This window comes from Aythya ferina (genome assembly GCF_964211825.1).
Source record: "Aythya ferina genome assembly, chromosome: 11".
Taxonomy (NCBI): domain Eukaryota; kingdom Metazoa; phylum Chordata; class Aves; order Anseriformes; family Anatidae; genus Aythya; species Aythya ferina.
Genome location: NC_140307.1, coordinates 8,844,088 through 8,862,035, shown reverse-complemented (window position 1 = coordinate 8,862,035; position 17,948 = coordinate 8,844,088). Strand labels below are relative to the sequence as shown.

The 17,948-nt window shown below is 43.5% G+C and overlaps 1 protein-coding gene across 1 annotated transcript in view; it reads right to left on the bottom strand.

Annotated features, from left to right (window-relative positions):
* The window catches only part of ABHD17C (abhydrolase domain containing 17C, depalmitoylase), a 34,417-nt gene extending 17,942 nt beyond the window's left edge, over window positions 1-16,475 (bottom strand). Inside the window, exons 1-2 of the mRNA XM_084531571.1 lie at window positions 16,400-16,475; window positions 13,616-14,144 (exon numbers count right to left, since the gene is read on the bottom strand). Of these exons, the coding sequence (XP_084387697.1) occupies window positions 13,616-14,144; window positions 16,400-16,460 (590 nt within the window). The 5' untranslated portion in view covers window positions 16,461-16,475. The remainder of the gene's footprint in view (window positions 1-13,615; window positions 14,145-16,399) is intronic.
* Between the last annotated feature and the right edge of the window lie 1,473 nt (window positions 16,476-17,948).

The following is a 17,948-nucleotide window of genomic DNA, read 5'->3' as shown; positions in this document are numbered from 1 at the left end:
AGACAATCTGCATGCATTGTTTCTGCCTATTCCAAAGCATTGTTTTAGTTCTAGTAGTGACTTAAGAGTCCCTGGCAGAAAGGGTAGGAGAGGGCAGGAAGGGAGAACAGAAGATGAGGACAGCAGAGAGGTCCTGCTACAACAAAATATCCGTACCTATGCACTGGCCCAAGATTCCTAAAGAGAACTGACTGTAAATGGACGCATCTGTCCCTGCTAAATGAATATTTTATTGACAAGCATTATATGAAGATGACTCAGCTGGCAGTAGCATTTCTCCTGCCCTTGCATACTTGTATTAATATGCTCGTGCACTGTAGAAGAGCAAGCAAAGTTATTAAATAAGACTAGATCTCTCTCAAAGATATGCAATATCTCATGAATGTTTAAGGGCTCAATGCAGAAGCTAAGTGAAGTGTCACAGGCCATTTTTCCAGGAGAAAACACATCCTGCTTGGATAGCACTCTTAATTCTATGGAAATATTTCATGTTTCTTTGAATTATTCTGAAACCAATCCCATAGATTTAAAGAGGAAAAGCAATGCTTCCTTTTGATCTAAAAATCTAAACATTCAGCACTTCCTCTGCACTGACACGTCTTGCGAATCACAAACAGGAAGAAATCCTGCTTGGATAAATGACACTGTAACCTCTATTCTTCCCCACCCCCAGCCAAGAGCAGAAAGCAGATCAGTTCTGTATGTGCTGCAGACACTGAGCTGTACTACAGTGTGAATTTGGATGTGCCTAGGCACTTGATTTCAAAGTGGAGAATATTCACAGCCTCACAGCGAAACACCACTCCCCTGCCTTCTCTCTGTTACCCATTCTCAGACACATTTATTAAATATTCCAATAACTAACAGGAGTGCTAACTGCCAAATGGAAGAAGACAGTCATTTCATGAAACCACTCCATTACAAGAAAGTATTTTTCCAATATCTTTTAAGAAACAAGAAGATCTCAGTGTTCCTTGTTTCTCACCATTTTTGGCACTCCATTTTTGAAGTAAGGCATCAGTTCATTTCTACTTTTTTGCTGTGGGGTTCAAAATCTCATCTCAGGGCAGCCTATACAGACTTATTCCAATGGAAAAAGCACTAGGGAGGTTAAAAAGAGGATACTAACAGAACCTTAGGAACTGCCTTTATACATAAATGGATCTTAAACACTCATTTTATGTTGATGATAAAGATCTATGTTCTTATACTACAAAAAACCTCCTTCTGGTATCAGCTACGGGTAGCTTCTTAACTAATCTTCAAGAGGAAGTGTATTAATAGATACAGGGGTGGGAAGAAAAAAACCAGTGAGGGCCTCCTGTAGTTTACATTAAAGTACTATATAAATGGGAAGCTGCAAATGGTTCCCAGGTATCCTCAAGTTCTTCCACTGTCATTACTTGAAGACGGGCTCACTTGACTCTACCAGGCTTAAAGACCTGCTGCTCCTCAGAATCCATACATTTTTCAAGCAGCATTTAGACTTGTATGATTTTACATTTATTTTTCCTCTTGTGCACGTTCTTTTAATGAACTTTTAGCGCATTCAATGTTCAGACTCTGGTAACAATCAATATAAAGCTAAGATGATTAAAAAAATATACAGCAATCACCAGGATTAACAGCACCAGATGTTCCAAAACAGCAGATCGCAGATAACTAAGTTCAGAGCTTAAAATCAAATTTCCTAGCCAAAGCCTTTATCATCACAGACCCAAGGGCTAAATCCCTCCTCCCTGTTTGTCCAGGAGCCACTGCTTGGAACTCTAAACGATTTAGCATGGACTCTGCATTCCTTCTGTGTGTTTGGTTGAAGTGGTCATGAAATCGGTGTTGTGCTCTCCAGAAACTTAACAACAGAGCACAAACTCAGCAATTTATTACATAAACGGATGTCTGCATTTAATTACATGCAAAACATTAAAATAGGTAAAATGCAGTGATGTGTAAAGTAACTAATATTAGTCTAAGAAACAGGATCAGTACTTCTAGAGATTTAGGGAGGTACTCATTTCTTCACAAATTTCCTGAACTCGCATCAGAAAACTTAGCCCTGGAACTAGGTCACAAACACTTGTTCAGTTTAAGCAGCTCTTATTTGGCATCAACTGAGCTTCTACGGAGTAAAAGACATTTTGACCAAGTTGTGCAGATCAAGATGCTTTTACGATATTCACACAGCATGGCTGGGTATTTTGTTTTCTGCCAGCATTCTCTCTAGTTAACAGAACCAATTGTTTTTGTGCTCTGTCTGTGAAAGGTTTTTTTAAGGAGGAGGTTGACTAGCAAGAAAAGGACGCTTATCAGTTATCAGACAGCCACTCCACAAGCAGCAGAAGTACCTTGCAGTGGATCAAGGACATCTGTTAATGCAATCACTTAAGTGCATTACTCCAGCTGATGCTAAAGGTAGATACTGACCTGCTGATGCATCTTAGGAAATAAAAATAAATAAATAAATGAAACATTAAAAAATAACAAAGAGGGAGAGAGAGGAGAAGTAGCTTCCTGGACTACGATGTTTTTCAGTGTCCTATTATTTGCCTCTGTATCTGTGACGCCATTCTGGTAAACAAACCAGGTTCCCTGCTTAATTGTAGCACCGCCTGAGAACAAGTGGGTATGCAGGAAAAAATGCCAGCAATTCCAGTAGGTGCCACACCAGCAGTTGCCAGGCATGGTTTATTGCTATGTCTTGCGCTGTTGGAGTTTCTATTTTTGAAACAACAGGTAACATGTGTAATGTTTAGAAGAGTGGGTGTATTCATGTCAAGTTTAGCCAAACACCCATTCGGTTAGTAATATTGTGTCTGTGTAGGTTTTCTGTAGTTCACCATTTCATGACACACACTTAGTTAGAAGCTGCTGCCGGGTTGCCCTCCCAGCACACACTTTTCATGTTTAGCTCTCCACGCAGTTACACTTTTCAAATGAATAGTGCTTCCCTTTCTCCTATCACCACAAAGGTTTCAATGAGGAGGCAAAACTGAAATATTTCTTGAGAATTTAAAAAGAGTATTTAAATAAAGTTTGACCAGACTTATTCTTGACCAATTCTACAGTGAAGATGAGAAAAGACAGTTCACATCAAAGTATTGCCCAGAAGCACTGGGAGCACTGGAAGGCAGAGGAGGCTAACAAATGAGAAGCAATGCTTGCTACATCGAGTCCCTCCTCTCCCTTTCAAAATGCCAGTAACAAAGTGAGCTGAGTTTAAACTAACATTGCTTCCATTTTTCCAAATTAACACTCACTTTGGATTAAAAAAAATGAAATGCTGTGGATGTCCAACCAAAGAGACCAATTGTGTGTTCGGCACCAGCTTGCTCAGTCTCAATAGAATAAAAGGTTAGGAAAGAAATCAGTAGACCAAGGACACTTTGCAACCCTCTCACTCTGAACAAAACTGGGTCAATATCAAGAATTTACGACAATCTTATCTTTTACGCCAAAATTCAGACAAGTTACATTCAAGTACAATCTGTTCTTTGAACCTACTGGAATCTTTGTTCTTTGTTAAAGCAAATGCAAATCGAAGTGATTCCTTTATTTGAAAGGCAAATAAATTTGTGCCTGTATTACTTCAGAGATAATAGTTCATATGTAATCAGATTAGTTTTTAGCACAAATTTTATAAAACAGGATATAGAACTAATTGTACTGGTTTTATGCACAGGAGGCTTTAGAAACAAATATAACATTACATGAAAAATTAGCAAGAGCTCAACGGAGAGCGTAGAGGGTTACTTCATCAGAGAAACAAGCGTTTGGAAGCTGGCAGAGATTCAGAAGTCAAAACTTTTCAGCGATGCTAGTCAGGGTTTAGGTCAAACACCACCTATCTTAAACTGCTGTACTGACTTCTAAAAAGGTGCTTCTTGCATCAAAACCAGGTGCCTGTAACGTATGTTAAGTCAGTGTAATTATTAACCAGCCCGAGGCAAAGGTTACGCGTTCATAAACTGGTATCCGTAAAAATAGTAAAACTGGTTGAAACGCCACCCCACCTCTTCCTACAACTTGGTGCTTTTACAGTCGGTTAAGCACAGAAGCGCTGTAATTTTCTGGAGCATTAAGACACCTTCAAGCCATACTTCATTAGAAAAATATACCGACTTTTACAGTAGGGAACAACAACAACATAATACGAAGAAAATGTATACTACAACTCAACAGGTAAGCTTAGATCCATCCAAGACTTAGAGGTAGTAGAAGACAGACTGGCTCTTGAACAACTGCCTCAAGGTAGAGAACTGTCCAGGGAACACCTCCAAAATAAACATCATATTTAATTAGCTATTTCAATTAAAAAAAAAAAAAAAAAAAAAAAAACACACCCATCAGAACATACAAATACTTTTAAGAGAAATGAACCTATGAAGAACTAACAGCATATTGGAGAAGAGTTTTCTAAATTTGCCCCTGGAGGACATGCTTCAAAATCAAGACCATTTTCTTGAAAGATGCCACTTTCCCCAGGCTGTCATGCATTCATCCTGCATGAACTCATCACTTGTTGGGAAAGATGATACAGAGATGGGACAAAGATTAAGATCTGCACAAACAAGCCAGTCCAACATTTAAAAACGCAAGTTAACTACTAAAGAATTCCTTTGAATGCAGCTTGTTTTGTATACCACAAATGCAAAACGCTTAATAGAAGTTTATCCCCATATTATTGTTGGCTTTTACTTTGTTTTGCTTCTCGTAAGACTTGCAATTTATTGTACAGTGCAACAGTTGAGACAAATGAACCCCCCAACAGCAGACCTTCCCTTTTAATTTATTATAAATAATGCTTAAGATTCATGGAATAATGATTAAATAATCTGAACCTTATCTCATCTTATCTTATACTGGAAAGAATATATAGCCATTTTTACTGCTTTGCTGATACTCAACACCATTTTTCAAGTTCTCATAGAACATCCAAAGCAAAGCTTGACAAGCTTCACAAGTCAGCAGTGAAGAATGCCCAGAAAGATTTTATAATCTGAGCAAAGCCCTTTCTAAACAACCCTTTTGCTGAAAGAGAAACACTTCAAGCCATAAAAAGCATGCTCTCCTGAGAAATGCGTTGAAGCCAATCTCCAAAAATTCGGATTCCTTGGGTCCCATTATCCATGGCTTCATATCCACTGATTTGCAGTACATGCAAAGAAGTGGACATGCAATGTCATAAAGTTAGATTTAACTCTTCTAGCACACTGGGATCCTAAGAAGTTTTGCAGTGTCCTGTACAAGAACAGGTCTGAGAACTACCAGCTGACGCCACGAGCCCTGAGAAAGGTTCCTTACCAGGCACTGCTGTACACAGCTCGTGTCAGTAGCACGCCTTGGCTGATAAACAAGGCTCGCAAGAATCAAAGTTGTTAAATTAACATTTTTATATGTAAGCAGGATTTTCAAAGAAGGCTCAACAACAGGACTTCCTAAAAGCAGACCCAAAACTGTGTAAACCAACCATTAATTTCAAATTAACATTTAAAAATGCATTTTCATCTTGAAAGACGTGCCTAGAAATAATTTCAACAGAGTGTACCAATAAATAATATTACTTTCAGACAAGCACAATGAAGTTTTTCTAAGAAACAGGCCACACAAAAGCCACAGATGCAACACTTTGGGGTTACATGAAGTTTAAATGTTTCCCTCTGCACTCTGAGGCAAACGTCCTAACTTAAAACCTCATCTTCCACACTGCCATCATTTTTCATCTATGAACCCACATGAAAATTTCCCTTTTTAAGGAAAAATGTTACACATTGATTTCATGATTGTAGGGGTTTTCCCATGGATATGCAAGCACTCATCAAGACACGAGCCCAAGGGAGGGAAGGCGGGTGGGAACAGAGCCGAATCCTGCTGCTCAGCACAATGTTCTGCCGATGCACGATGTGGTTTCATGGTCAGCAAATCCAACCGCAATGTTTAATGCCAATACAGGAGAAGCTTTGGTGTGTAGAACTAACATGGTGGTTAAAAAAGATATGGAATAAAGGTACAGATATACATAATGCCTGTATAACACCCATTATGCAGCTGGCCTAAACGTGCATCTTCCTGAGTTTACAGGTACACGCACAAGTATGCCACAATAACTAATTTTTCCTCAATCCAGCCTTAGGAACATCTTTGCATTCCTTATTCCAAAGTCCTTAAGCCGACAGCACATATTATTCATCCCCTTCTATTAGAAGTCTTCTAGTCTTCTATTAAGAGCATCTTTAGTCCTCCGTGTTCAGAGGGAGTTTCCTGGGTTTGCAACCACGCGCATCCATTGCTCACACAACAGGCAAGGCTGGGAAGAAAAACAAACAAACAGCTCCCACACAGCCCAACAAAACACTCAGTTTGACAGCAGGAACGAAATTCAGCTTCATCATCAGATGTTGGGCTGAGCATGCAGGACTGGTATATGCCGTTCCTCTAAAAATTGGCAAGCACAGCAGCAAGATGGAGTAGGAGAGACTGGGTCACTGAAATGGCTTATTCACAGGTTCCAGTCCCTGTTATCTCCATTATCTGCTATCTGCAGATACAGAGGCAGAAGGTTTATCTGCTTATTTATTGTGTTTTAGCCCATAGCAAAACTGAGTTTAAGTTAGACAAAGTAATTATTTCTTCTTCAGGTCAGTACAAACAGTCAATATAGACTCAAATTAACACAAAGAAATGCTCAAGAGCTCAAAACCCATCAAGATGTGCCCTTCCCAGACTCAAGAAAACACAAGCAGCCCCTCACCTTGCACACAGATAATGCCTTTAATTTCTCTTAAGTGCAGCGGTAACCGAAACGATCTCCTGAAGTTAATCAACAGAGAAAGAATTCTGCCCTTTTTAGGGGCTAATTGGCAAAGCAAACCTGGTATGTGCAGGAGCACATTAGTTTCACCATATGCGTTGCTTATTTTATGACTCATTTCAAATGCTTCCAATGCAGCCTTGTAATTGATTTATTTTTGAGAAGGAGGGCAGAAGGGAGTGTTAGTTATTCATTAAATTTATTACCAGCTTTAGGAAAAAAAAACAGCAATGTTACTTGTCCATTGAATTTATTAGTGCTACATAATTTGGAGGCTGTTGTCTTTAAAGCCAACACAGAATGCAACTGAGGAATTAATTTCCTATTTCCCTTAAAAGTATTTGGGACAGGGTTTAAAGGTAAAAGTTGCCATAACCACATTACTTTCTCCACCATGCAAATGTCATCTTAAAACCAAACAAGAAATTCAGACATATGCTACGCTATTTAAGCTCCAAATGGCTAATTGCTTGGCATTTCCTTTATTCTAGTGTACTTCCACATGAGGAAGCAGCACAGAATCAAAAAATAGAAAACCAAAAAAACACCTCACCTGTTTCCTTTATTCAGTATGGAAACACAAATATCCATTTGCTAAAGAAGTCAGTTTTCTCCACAAAACCAGTTGCTGGCAGATAACCCACTCCTGCAGTGTAAGATGTTTCTCCATCTATATCCCCAGGTATCTACAATCCTGGACCGCATTACTACTTATTTCCCCTTGTTCTTCTCACTCACAAACAGTGAGCCACTGGAAACTCAGGGAAACGCTCCAAAGCAAAACTGTACCAAAGGACAAGCAAATATGGACAACCAAAGGGTTGAATTTTGGAGGGATTTTTTTGAGGTTGTGAAGGAGCAGAGATTGACTCTGGCTTCAGAGCAAAATCCAGCTCATCCTCCCAGTAGGATCACACCGAACAAACCTACATGCTACCAGAACATGCACAGCTCAGGTGGTCACCCTGTAACAGCCTCCAGCTCAGTCGTGAGAGGGAACACACTTCTCTGGCCAGAGTGAGAAGGGGAAAAAGGCTTGTCCTCCTTTCTCAAAAGGCTTCAGGCAGCTGAGCAGGAATAAAAACAGACAAGAGTCTTATTATTTTAGCATGCAGGATTTAACAGCTTGGCTCTCTAGAAACCCATGTTCCATGCTCTAATGATGCAGAGAACCAGGCCCTACAACCTCCATGTGGCAAGGTAAACTAACCTCGCCAGTTCCAGCGGCTGAATTTCAGGACTATCCACACTCAGGATGACAAATAGCATTACCCTAAGGTTCTTTGGCAGCTTAGTTTTCTTCCCAAATATACTGGTTGCAAAAGATTTCTCACTGTCAAGAATATATATATATTTTTTTAAAATATGCTTTCTGATCTTACGGTCAGTAGGAAAATATTTAACAACAGTACTTTCTTCTACTGCAGTGACTAATCTGTGTAATGTGACACGAAAGCTTGATAAATATTTTGAGTAACTTTGAACATCAGAGCACCTGTTTTTAAACAGTTGTCGGTATTTGTCCCTGGGACATCATCTGAATTCATCTCTGCTCATTACACAGACAACGACAGGGGACTATTTTGTGCGCTTCTATTTTTGAGACAAGTTGTGTGCAGTTTTACTTGAAGTAAAACTAACCACAGCGGGTAGAATACATCACACTTCACAAAACAGCCTCCTTAAAAAGCAGTAAGCACACATTAAATAATCCTTTGCAGACACCTTACCAACGTTATTAAAAAGCTGGAAGTGGGAAATAACCTATTACAGCCAACAACAAAAAGTCCCGAATCTAAACCCATGGCTGGAATTATGAAGCTCCACTGTTGACATGCTCAGGGAACCAGGAGAGCACACGTAGGCTACAGCTGGGTGAGAGAACAGCTATATTATTATATATATTGTATTATGAAAATTATTAGCCTCAAACAACTGCAGTAAGAGGCAATACAAGGAAGTCTAGGTTAATATGATGTAGGGTGAAGGTCAATAGGCAAATTACCAGCTACCTAGGTGTGATTTCAAACTGCCTACCAGCTGATGCACCATGAATGAGGAAGCACGGTGGAACCCTGTTATTCCTGAGCTCAGCCAAGCATGGCCCATGGCCATCTCCAGAATGAACGTGGCTAATTTCACGTCAAAACCTCTATGTTTTCACTAGAATACATCCATTTTATGACAAAATATGCTGGTTTATCTGCCTTCAGTGGTAGAAAGGCAATGCAAAGATCCCCTTGGAAAATTTATATTCAAAGTAACAAAAGTTAATATATAACATCATTATGTATTCATCACTGTAAAAATATAACAGAGGGAATTTATTCTTAGTATAAGACATGTTGGGAAGGTGCAGAACATTTCACATGTCTCTTCATAATAAACAATGACTTCTGTCCTCCCAGTTCCACCAAATGTACATATGACAAATTCTTCAATTACCTGCTTCTGGAAACACAGAGTGGAAAGTAAGGACTAAGGCTAGATCTTTAGGAGGGGCTTCAAGGGAGTACACAGAATGAAAATCTTTAGGTTGAACCCAAATGCCAAAGAATTCAATCCAGAGAAATCAAGCCAGGTCACACACAGCAACACAGCACTAAAGAAACAAGGCTGTTGCAGAAAAAAAATAAAGTAGAAAATAACTATTTTCATAAATCAAGGGAAAAAAATGAAACCATTATTCACCTAGAAAGCTTCAGCCACTTCAGCAAATGGAGACTAACTACACTGGCACAACCTCGGAAGATTAGTTATCGCTCCAGTGTAATCCCATTAGGTGTTTCCTAATTTTGCTTAAACGAAAGCTGTAACACTTTTCCACCAATTCCTGCAAAGGAAGCAGCAATAAGGAGGGACAGATAATCAGCACCGCAATAAAAATATTCATGTAATGATAGTCGTTCATTTTTTAACATCAAATTTGAAGGAAAAGTTTTTAAAATAATTAAATATTCTAAACTACCTGCCATTCATTTGTCAAAAGCCCTTGCTTTTCACAATTCAATTCCTTCCATCGTGGCAAAGTCAGATTTCTGTTGAAGCCTTATCAAAACCAGAAGTGAACCAATGCTCCTCTACGGACTGAAAGGCAAACTTGGTAGTACCTGTTCTGAGAATGAAATATTTAAATCTCTCAATTATGAAAAGCTAAAATGGAAATAGAAGGTATGAGAACAGTTTATACTGTGCACAACAAAAAACTGTCAAGTGGTACGTTGTTAAACGCAACCAGAACAGCTCTTCTAACCAATTTACTAACCGTGTTTTCTTTGCCTCCTTGCAGCCTCCAGAAGATGAGCTACACTAACAGCTTCTCTCTGATACTCTAGCACAGACCTGGAGACTGTGCAGCAGCAGTGCCTTCTTTCATTTAACCAGGATTTTAAAGCCTTTCTCAAACCTTCCCCAAGTTTTTAGAGAACATACAAACTGATTTTATTACAAATAGCATGCAACCAACAGGGCAGTCACAGCTTTGTGCTTGAGCACAGTACACAAACCCTGAGTGCGTATCCCATTTTAAACACCATACGTTGTCTTCATGTAAAAATGTTAGAAAGCTCAGTCTTTCCATGTGAAATTCGGGAAGGTGGCAGGGGAAAACAAGTCATTCTGTGCAAATGCTGTACTATGACAATCAGGTATTAGGGGGAGTCGATCACACCCCAATAAAACCAACCACTTGAAACCCTCCAGGCCCTGCCAGAAAGCAGGATGAGGCAGCTTCCTTCCCTTCAAGGAGCAGAGCAGAAACACACCTGCCTGCCCAAACGTAGCACTCAAAAATTTTATCTGAAGCAATAAAGATTGAAGATTTATTGAGAAATACTTAGGTACTAGATAGAAAGTTGCTGATCAAGAGGAAATAAATACAGACGACAAGTAGACATATAGACATAGTAGACATTGGAAAGAACATCTATAAGAATAAAACATTTCAAGGGGATAAATTTATAGGACAACGCCTTACCTAGGCTGAAAGACATTTAAGACTTAGCATTAAAACTTTGTAGTTAGTACTCATGTGACTAACAGTGAGGAAAGTTACTCTTTACAATGACTAAAAGAATGGCAAGTAGTTGACGTTGATTCTCCGAAGAGAGGTCGATAATTGAAGTAAACATAAACCTCGATGATATTACTGTTCATCAGCTGTTTTACAATCATTTGTTATAGGTCTGATACCTAGCTGTGTATGTGATAGCAAGACCCTCATGTCAGTACCTTCAAAAATTGTCAAAATTTGCAGCTACAGGCAGTTCATCATCATTCCTGTAACTCAGCAGCGATCTGTTTTGTCCATGTGTAGTGTAAATTCTTGTCTTACTCAGCACAACATTCAAAACAAACTGATAAATTAATATTTGCTAAATAACAGTTGTACTTTGCAGGCACAACATAAAAAAAAAAAAGAAAAGGGAATCTAACACCTCCAACATTTTACTGATTCCTTTCTGGTGCCAGGTGGAACGCCTGGTGGATTCAGAAGAGCAACAGCTTCGCACAGACAGCACAGAGACTAAATGCTCTCTGTGGCATAGTGAACCTCTCCTATTTTAAGGCTTCACTTCTAACTACGCGTTACAGTTCACTACCGCATGACTCCAGGCCAAATGCTAGAAATTTGCATTAGGAACGAAACCACACACAAACTCTTGGAAGCTACCAATTAACTGCTGCAGCAGAAACGGCACGCACAGTATGACATCTTACCTCAAAAGGCAGACTTGTATTTTTACAGCAGAATACTTCTCTTAAACGTCTGCACTTATTAAATGGGGTTAAGAAGTTATCAGTCTTTTAAAGTTCATATTACTGCTTAGAGGTTTATAAGCAGGAAGATGATGGCTTCCATATAAGCTGAAAGTCACCTGAGAGGACAAGATGGATTTTTTTGTCTTTTTTTTTTTTTTTTCTATACTTACATTTTACAGTAACCTATTCCTTTACTGGCCACCTAAAATACTATTTCCTTTGGCTGCCAAAAATCTAAGCAATGGTAACACAACCACCCTAGCAGCACTCCCAGTGCAGCCCTATTAAGGGATTTACAAGCATGGCAGAGGAAGAGTCAGCAGATTTCAGCCCCTCAGTTTAAGGAAGAACAGAACCTAGATCTTGTATAAACCACAAAAAGGACTCAAATACGAATTCATAAACTTCCTCCAGTCACACTTCAGTAGAAGGAGCCAATCCTTTCAGTGCAAGCCAGGCACCTGCTCGCATTGCCTTCTAGTTCAGGCTTCCTGGTAGGCTTGAGTGAAGGAACGCCTTGCTTCTGGATCAACACTGATCTTAAACACGTACTAAATGCCTGTCAAGATGTGAGCACCACCAACCTGATGTGAAAGTACTTCTCCAGAGCTATAAAAGCTTTTAATGAAAAAAATACCATCAACTAAATGGTGAAACGGAGAGAAAAACACAGCTACTAAATGACGAGCATTAACTAGGCTTGGCTTATTCAAAGCAGTTTCCTCCCTTAAAGCTTATTTACATCAGCCACAAGCAGTATAGTGGCCTTTAGTTATTTATTCTGCATACAGCACATCAAAGTTATTTCTTTCAATTAAAACATTATTTATACTCAAGAAACATCTGTATTTATTTTAAAGAGTCCTAGAATCTGGCTTAGCCACCATCCAGGCAAAAGACATGCTACGAAGGGTAACTTTCCCCCATGATCTTAGCCTGACTTGGGCAGACCAATGTCAGAAGCCATTTGGACTCCACAACTGACCAATCCCCAGATCCCTGAAAAGCCAATTATCTAAATTAGAAACAACTCCTGTCACTATTTTTGAAGCTGGCACGTATCCCCAAGATAGACATCAAATACTCAATTCTCATACGCCAAGTTCATCTACACAGCCACAGAGAACAGGAAACGTCCCTTGTTCTTTTCTCTTGCTCTACTGCAACAATTTAAGCTTTTTAAAGCTCCCTCTTTCAGGACACAAGGTCCTGCTTTAAGAACCACTTATACAACAACAGAAGTCGCTTTTGGCCACGGAAGCCACAAGTAAGAGGCCCAGGGATGTCGGGCAGCGGCAGCCAGGAGCTCGGGGCAGCAGCCCTGCTCAGGATTTCCTGGAAGCCCTGGGCTCCGTGTTCCTACCAGCCATGCCACCTTGCCAGTCTTTTCCTTGCTGCTCCATCCCTCTGGATGCCACCTCCTTCGGCATCTCCACCTGGCAGAATCCCCAGCTCTACTTCCACCTGTCAACACTCTTCTCCTTCCACCTTGCTAACCTCCCCAATTTGATAACAGTTGTTTGGTTGCCAGAAGAGGAAGACGTGTGTCGCACAAGCTTGCATGAAACCCCAGACACGCCACAGAGTGCCAGCAGTTTCCTGGTAAGCACGAGCCTAGGTCATTGCCAAACTCAGTCAAAGCTTGGCCTCAGCAGGGTTACCTCTAAGCGTTGTAAGTGGTGGGAAAGATTTATACCAACGCAAATCTTGGACAAAAGGTTTTTTGTCCTGCAAGCTCAATCTGCAACCAGTTTGGTATCTCCTGCCCAAAACGGAGATTGGTAATGGCGAAGCAATGGCTAACATATAACATGGCTGACTAAATCCCTAAATCTAGAAAAAGCCCATGGATGAAGGTTGGTGCATCCTTTTGACAAATGAAGCCACCCAAGAAGTTACACCTCGGAACATCTGCTGACCATCAAAGCAACTCAAAGCGTCTCCAGGCCCTTCCCCTCCACCTCTCAGCAGGTTAACCGGGCACACACCAGACTCCTTCGGAGTAAGGAGAGACACAGAAAAACCTTGTCCCCAACATCCATTTACCTTGTCCTGAGGGCCTGCCAGGCTGCATCAATGTCTGCGTACAGGTTTTTCTCAGAGGGCTTGCCAGTGCTCACCCCGTAGCCGGAGTAGTCGTAAGAGAAGACGTTGCAGTTGATGCGGGAGCCGAGGCCGATGTAGAAGCTGCACATCTGGCCCAGGTCCACGGCGTTACCGTGCGAGAAGAGCAGCGTGTACCGGCCGGTGGGGGCACACCGTACGAACATGCAGCCCAGCCTGTTATCCCGGGCCGTGCGGGAGAAGAACACTTCCACGGCGTCCAGTTCCCGCTGCGAGTACTGCCAGTCCGCCCGCTCGCTCAGGTGCAAGCTGCAGGTGCCCGATCCCGTGGGGGTCCCTGCCCCGCCGGCGGCCGCCCCGGCCTCCTGCTGCTGCTCGGGCTGCAGCACGGTGTAGGTGGGCTCCGGGGGCAGGAAGGCCAGCTTGGCAGCGATGCGGCTGGGGCACGGCGGGCAGCAGAAGAGCCAGCAGAGCTCGCCCAGAGAGAAACCGTTCATTCTGGGGCCTTGTTCTGGCATCAGAGACGCCGGAGGGAAGAAAAAAAAAATAAATAAAAAAAAAAAAAAAAGAAAACGCCACGGACCCGTGCGGGGCCCTGCCCCGGCCCAACCCGCACCTTCCTCCTGCGGCCCTCCCAGAAGGCAAACAGCCTAAAGGGGGAGGAGGGGGGAGGGCTCTTCGGGGCCGTAAAAGGCGCTGAAAAAAACAAATAAAAAGCGCCCAAAACGTGACCACGGCCGGCCCCTAAAAGAACAAAAATTGGAAAAATAAAATAAAGACTAAAAATAGCACTGAAGCACCCCGCGCACCCAGCTAACGCGGCGGCGGCCGCAGCCCCCCCCGCACCGCCCCCCCTTCGGCGGCGGCGGAAAGGTCAACCCCGGCCTGGCCCAGCGGAGCGGCGGCCCCCGGAGGAGGACGAAGAGGAGGAGGAGGAGGAGGAAGGCGAGGAGGAGGAGGAGGAAGGAGGCGGCCAGGCAGGGGCTCAGCCGCGCGTCGCCGCGCTCCTCAGGGCCATGCCGGCGGCGGCCATGTCCCGGCGCTGCTCCCCGCCGCCCCCCTCACGGGCTGCCGCAGCGCTTCCGGGTTACGGGCGCGGCGCGGGGCCGCCCGCAGGTGCCGGCGGGGCCGAGGCGGGGGCCGGGCCCTGCCCACGCGGCGCCGCCCGCCGCGGCTCGCGGCCGCCCCCTAGGCCCTGACACCGCCGGGGGGGGGGGGGGGGAGCCCGGCAGGTGCGCGGCGAGGGGAGGGGCCGCGAGGGAGCGGCGGCCCCTAGGCGCGGCGGGCAGAGGGGGGAGCGGGGGAACTGGCCCTTTAAGGCGGCCCCGCGCCGCGGCAGGGGTCACGTGTAGAGGGAGCGCCCCGCTCCCCGCTCTGTCCCCCTCGCCGGCCGCCCCCCGCGCGCGCATGCGCGGAGGGCCGGGGGTAGCGGGTGAGGGGCGGAGGGGAGCCGGGGCCATTTCGCGGCGGGGCGCCCTGAGGGGCGGAGGGGTGCGGGGACCCTCAGGCGTCCCTGCTCCGGGTCGCCGTGAGGAAGGGGCACCTCGGTGTCTGGGCAGCCCGTGGCTTTGAGTCTGTGTCCTAGAAAATTGGTCATGTCACGCAGGAATGCGAACGAGGCTGCCCCTCGGCTGGTAGCCTTCAGAGTGCTGCCGAGCGTGGCAAACGTCCCGGAGTGGAAAGCTTCAGGGGCCTCCTGTCTGTGTTAGATGCGGCCAAAGTTGGTCAAGAGTTTCAGGGGGGGCATGCAGAGTTGATAAGACACACAGGAAACTGCCTAAGCCTGGTTTCGGTGGAAAAACAGGCAAATAAGCCACATCCCAAACAACGCATTGAATAAATCACCAAAATATTTATGCCAAATGACAAAACCCCACGTTGGTCAGGGAGATGTGTCTCAACATACTGTTCTGGAGAACATGAGGTGCTGGATGAAAGACAAATGGACATACTCATGTTAATGCTCTGTTATTAGCAAGGGTTAGAGATAAGCCCTTAATTAACCAGCACCACGTACTTGCTGAAGAAAAAAAAAAAAAAAAAAAAAACAAAAAACAAAAAACAAACAAAAAAAAAAACACCATGAAAGAAAACAAACCACCCTGTAGGGTAGCATTAGCTGCCCAAGTGAAACTATAAGGAAAATGATACCCATGTAGCTGTACTTATTGTGAAATTCATGTATTCGTGTACATCCAACCGCTGTCCCAACTTAATTCCTGCCATGAGCACTCACATCTTGATGGTGCTCTTTTAACGTGGTATTTCCCTGATTTGGGAAATTATTTCCCTTATTTCCCTGTTCCTCTGAGGAACAAAGTTTCAAAAACTCAACAGCAGCATTGAGCTGAGGTAATTTCATTAGCAACAAACCTGAGACTAAGTTCTCTTCTGGTTCTAATGTTTGTCAAGTCTAAGAAAGTTATTTCAAAACATGTATACAAAAGAGTCAATCATGTGCAGCGTTCCTTTGTCTTTGGAGTGTCAAAAGTAAGACCAACCCCCATCAACATCAATCTTTAGTTTTGCTGACAATGGGATTCTTAAAAAACAACTAACTTCAGTCAGCCACAATTGTGTCTGTGGTGCCTGCTAAGGTGACAGTTGTGTATCTCCAAACAGCCTGAAAGTGTGGCCTCTGGCACGGACAGCCTGTTTCCTCCAGAGGACAGAGAACATTCATTTTTTTAACCCGTGTCCCAGGCACGTCTTGCTTGGGAGGGTGAGAGGCCCAGAGGTCTGGCTGTGTCCTGAAGCACATCCTACCTGCTGACGTTGCGAGCTGGGTTCTTCCACATGGCAGAGACAGAGCCAACGTGCCCTGCATACAGAGCAGTGGACATCTGATGAAATGCTGGCAGTGGCTCCTCCTCAACGGTGTGATAGGACAATCTGGATGAAGAAAATACAGAATACATAAATGAGGAACCCCGCGAAATTCCCGGGAGATCACAAATGGCCTCAAACTCCACCTACACTGTTATGAGAGGCACCATTCATATTCTGCTGGAAGACTGATACAGCCCTGAGAAAAACCTGGGTATGCCCTGAGAAGTAATTTAGCTGATGAGATCTGAGAAGAGCCTGTTTAGTGCCGCCGCTACGTGTCCCTCTCACTGCACACACAGTGAAACCAAGATAAGAGCTGGAATTTGGGCATGTACCTACTGAAAGTAACATTTCTCAGAACCCTCTCAAAGAGAGTGTGACTCGCCCGGAGCCAGACAGCAAAGGTTGTTATATCATAAGTAGATTGCTACTCCAAAGAGTAGACAATTAAAAGGACAGTGTTTCCCAGGCACCACCCTGGTCCTTCCTTCAATCATGTTTGTAACAGTAAGATTAAAATGTGCTTTTGGAATCCAAGGGGAAGTGTCAAGAAATTAGCTCCTTGAGTGAACTAAGCTGTGCAGACCTCATCAGTTATTAGACTTTCTTCAGTGTTCTCATCATATGCTCCCATATCTGTCCATCTGTCATACAACAGAATAGTTCCTGCACTGTGGGTGCCTCCTCAAGAAAGCTAACATTTGCCAAAGTCTTGGAGGACAAAATGAAGAAAGGAGCAAGAGGGAGTGACTCAAAAGTAAATCATGCTGGATGAGAAGGATGGAGAAGTAAGAAAAAATCAGTTCCTGAATACTGAAGCCAACGTGGCAAGCTGAAAACACAGCACCAATAAGTTTGTAGCTCAAGAAAGTAAAGTAATCAGGACTTAAAATAAGCACTCATATAGTGTGTATTCTTCATCCTGAACTGTCAGGAGACCTGCAGTGCACAAGTGCTTAAAAGAGTGAAAATTAAGAGAATTTTTATCCATCCATTTGCATGGCGCTTCAGTGGCAGCCACGTCTCAAACCTTCCAAGATCCCGGGTTGTGCTGTTGGGTTGTAGAGCAGCTTGCAGAAGGGCCAGCTGAGGAAAGTTGGGCACAGGTGGCTTCACACCTCTTTCACATACACCCCTGTCCCTGGCACTGCCCAGAGCTTGGTTTGTTCTCCTAACATTTTAGACAAGTCTCAGAGCTTTCTAATTACCACAGCCCACCAGACATTCACACTGGCTGCTTCCATCACCATCATCCTGGGATGCTTTGGCTCCTCACTGGTTTCTCCCTCCTTCCTTCAGCCACCTCTTCTGCTAAAGCTCTGGCACTCTTCCTGGGGTGAGATGTTTCCAGGACACACAGAGCTGCTACACTGCCTCCTATGTCATTGTGTCCAGGTACTCTGTTACAGTGGGCACAGAAAGGCAACAGACAGTCGAGCATTTCTCATGGTCAACATCTGAAACTGCTACTTGGAGAATGACCGTT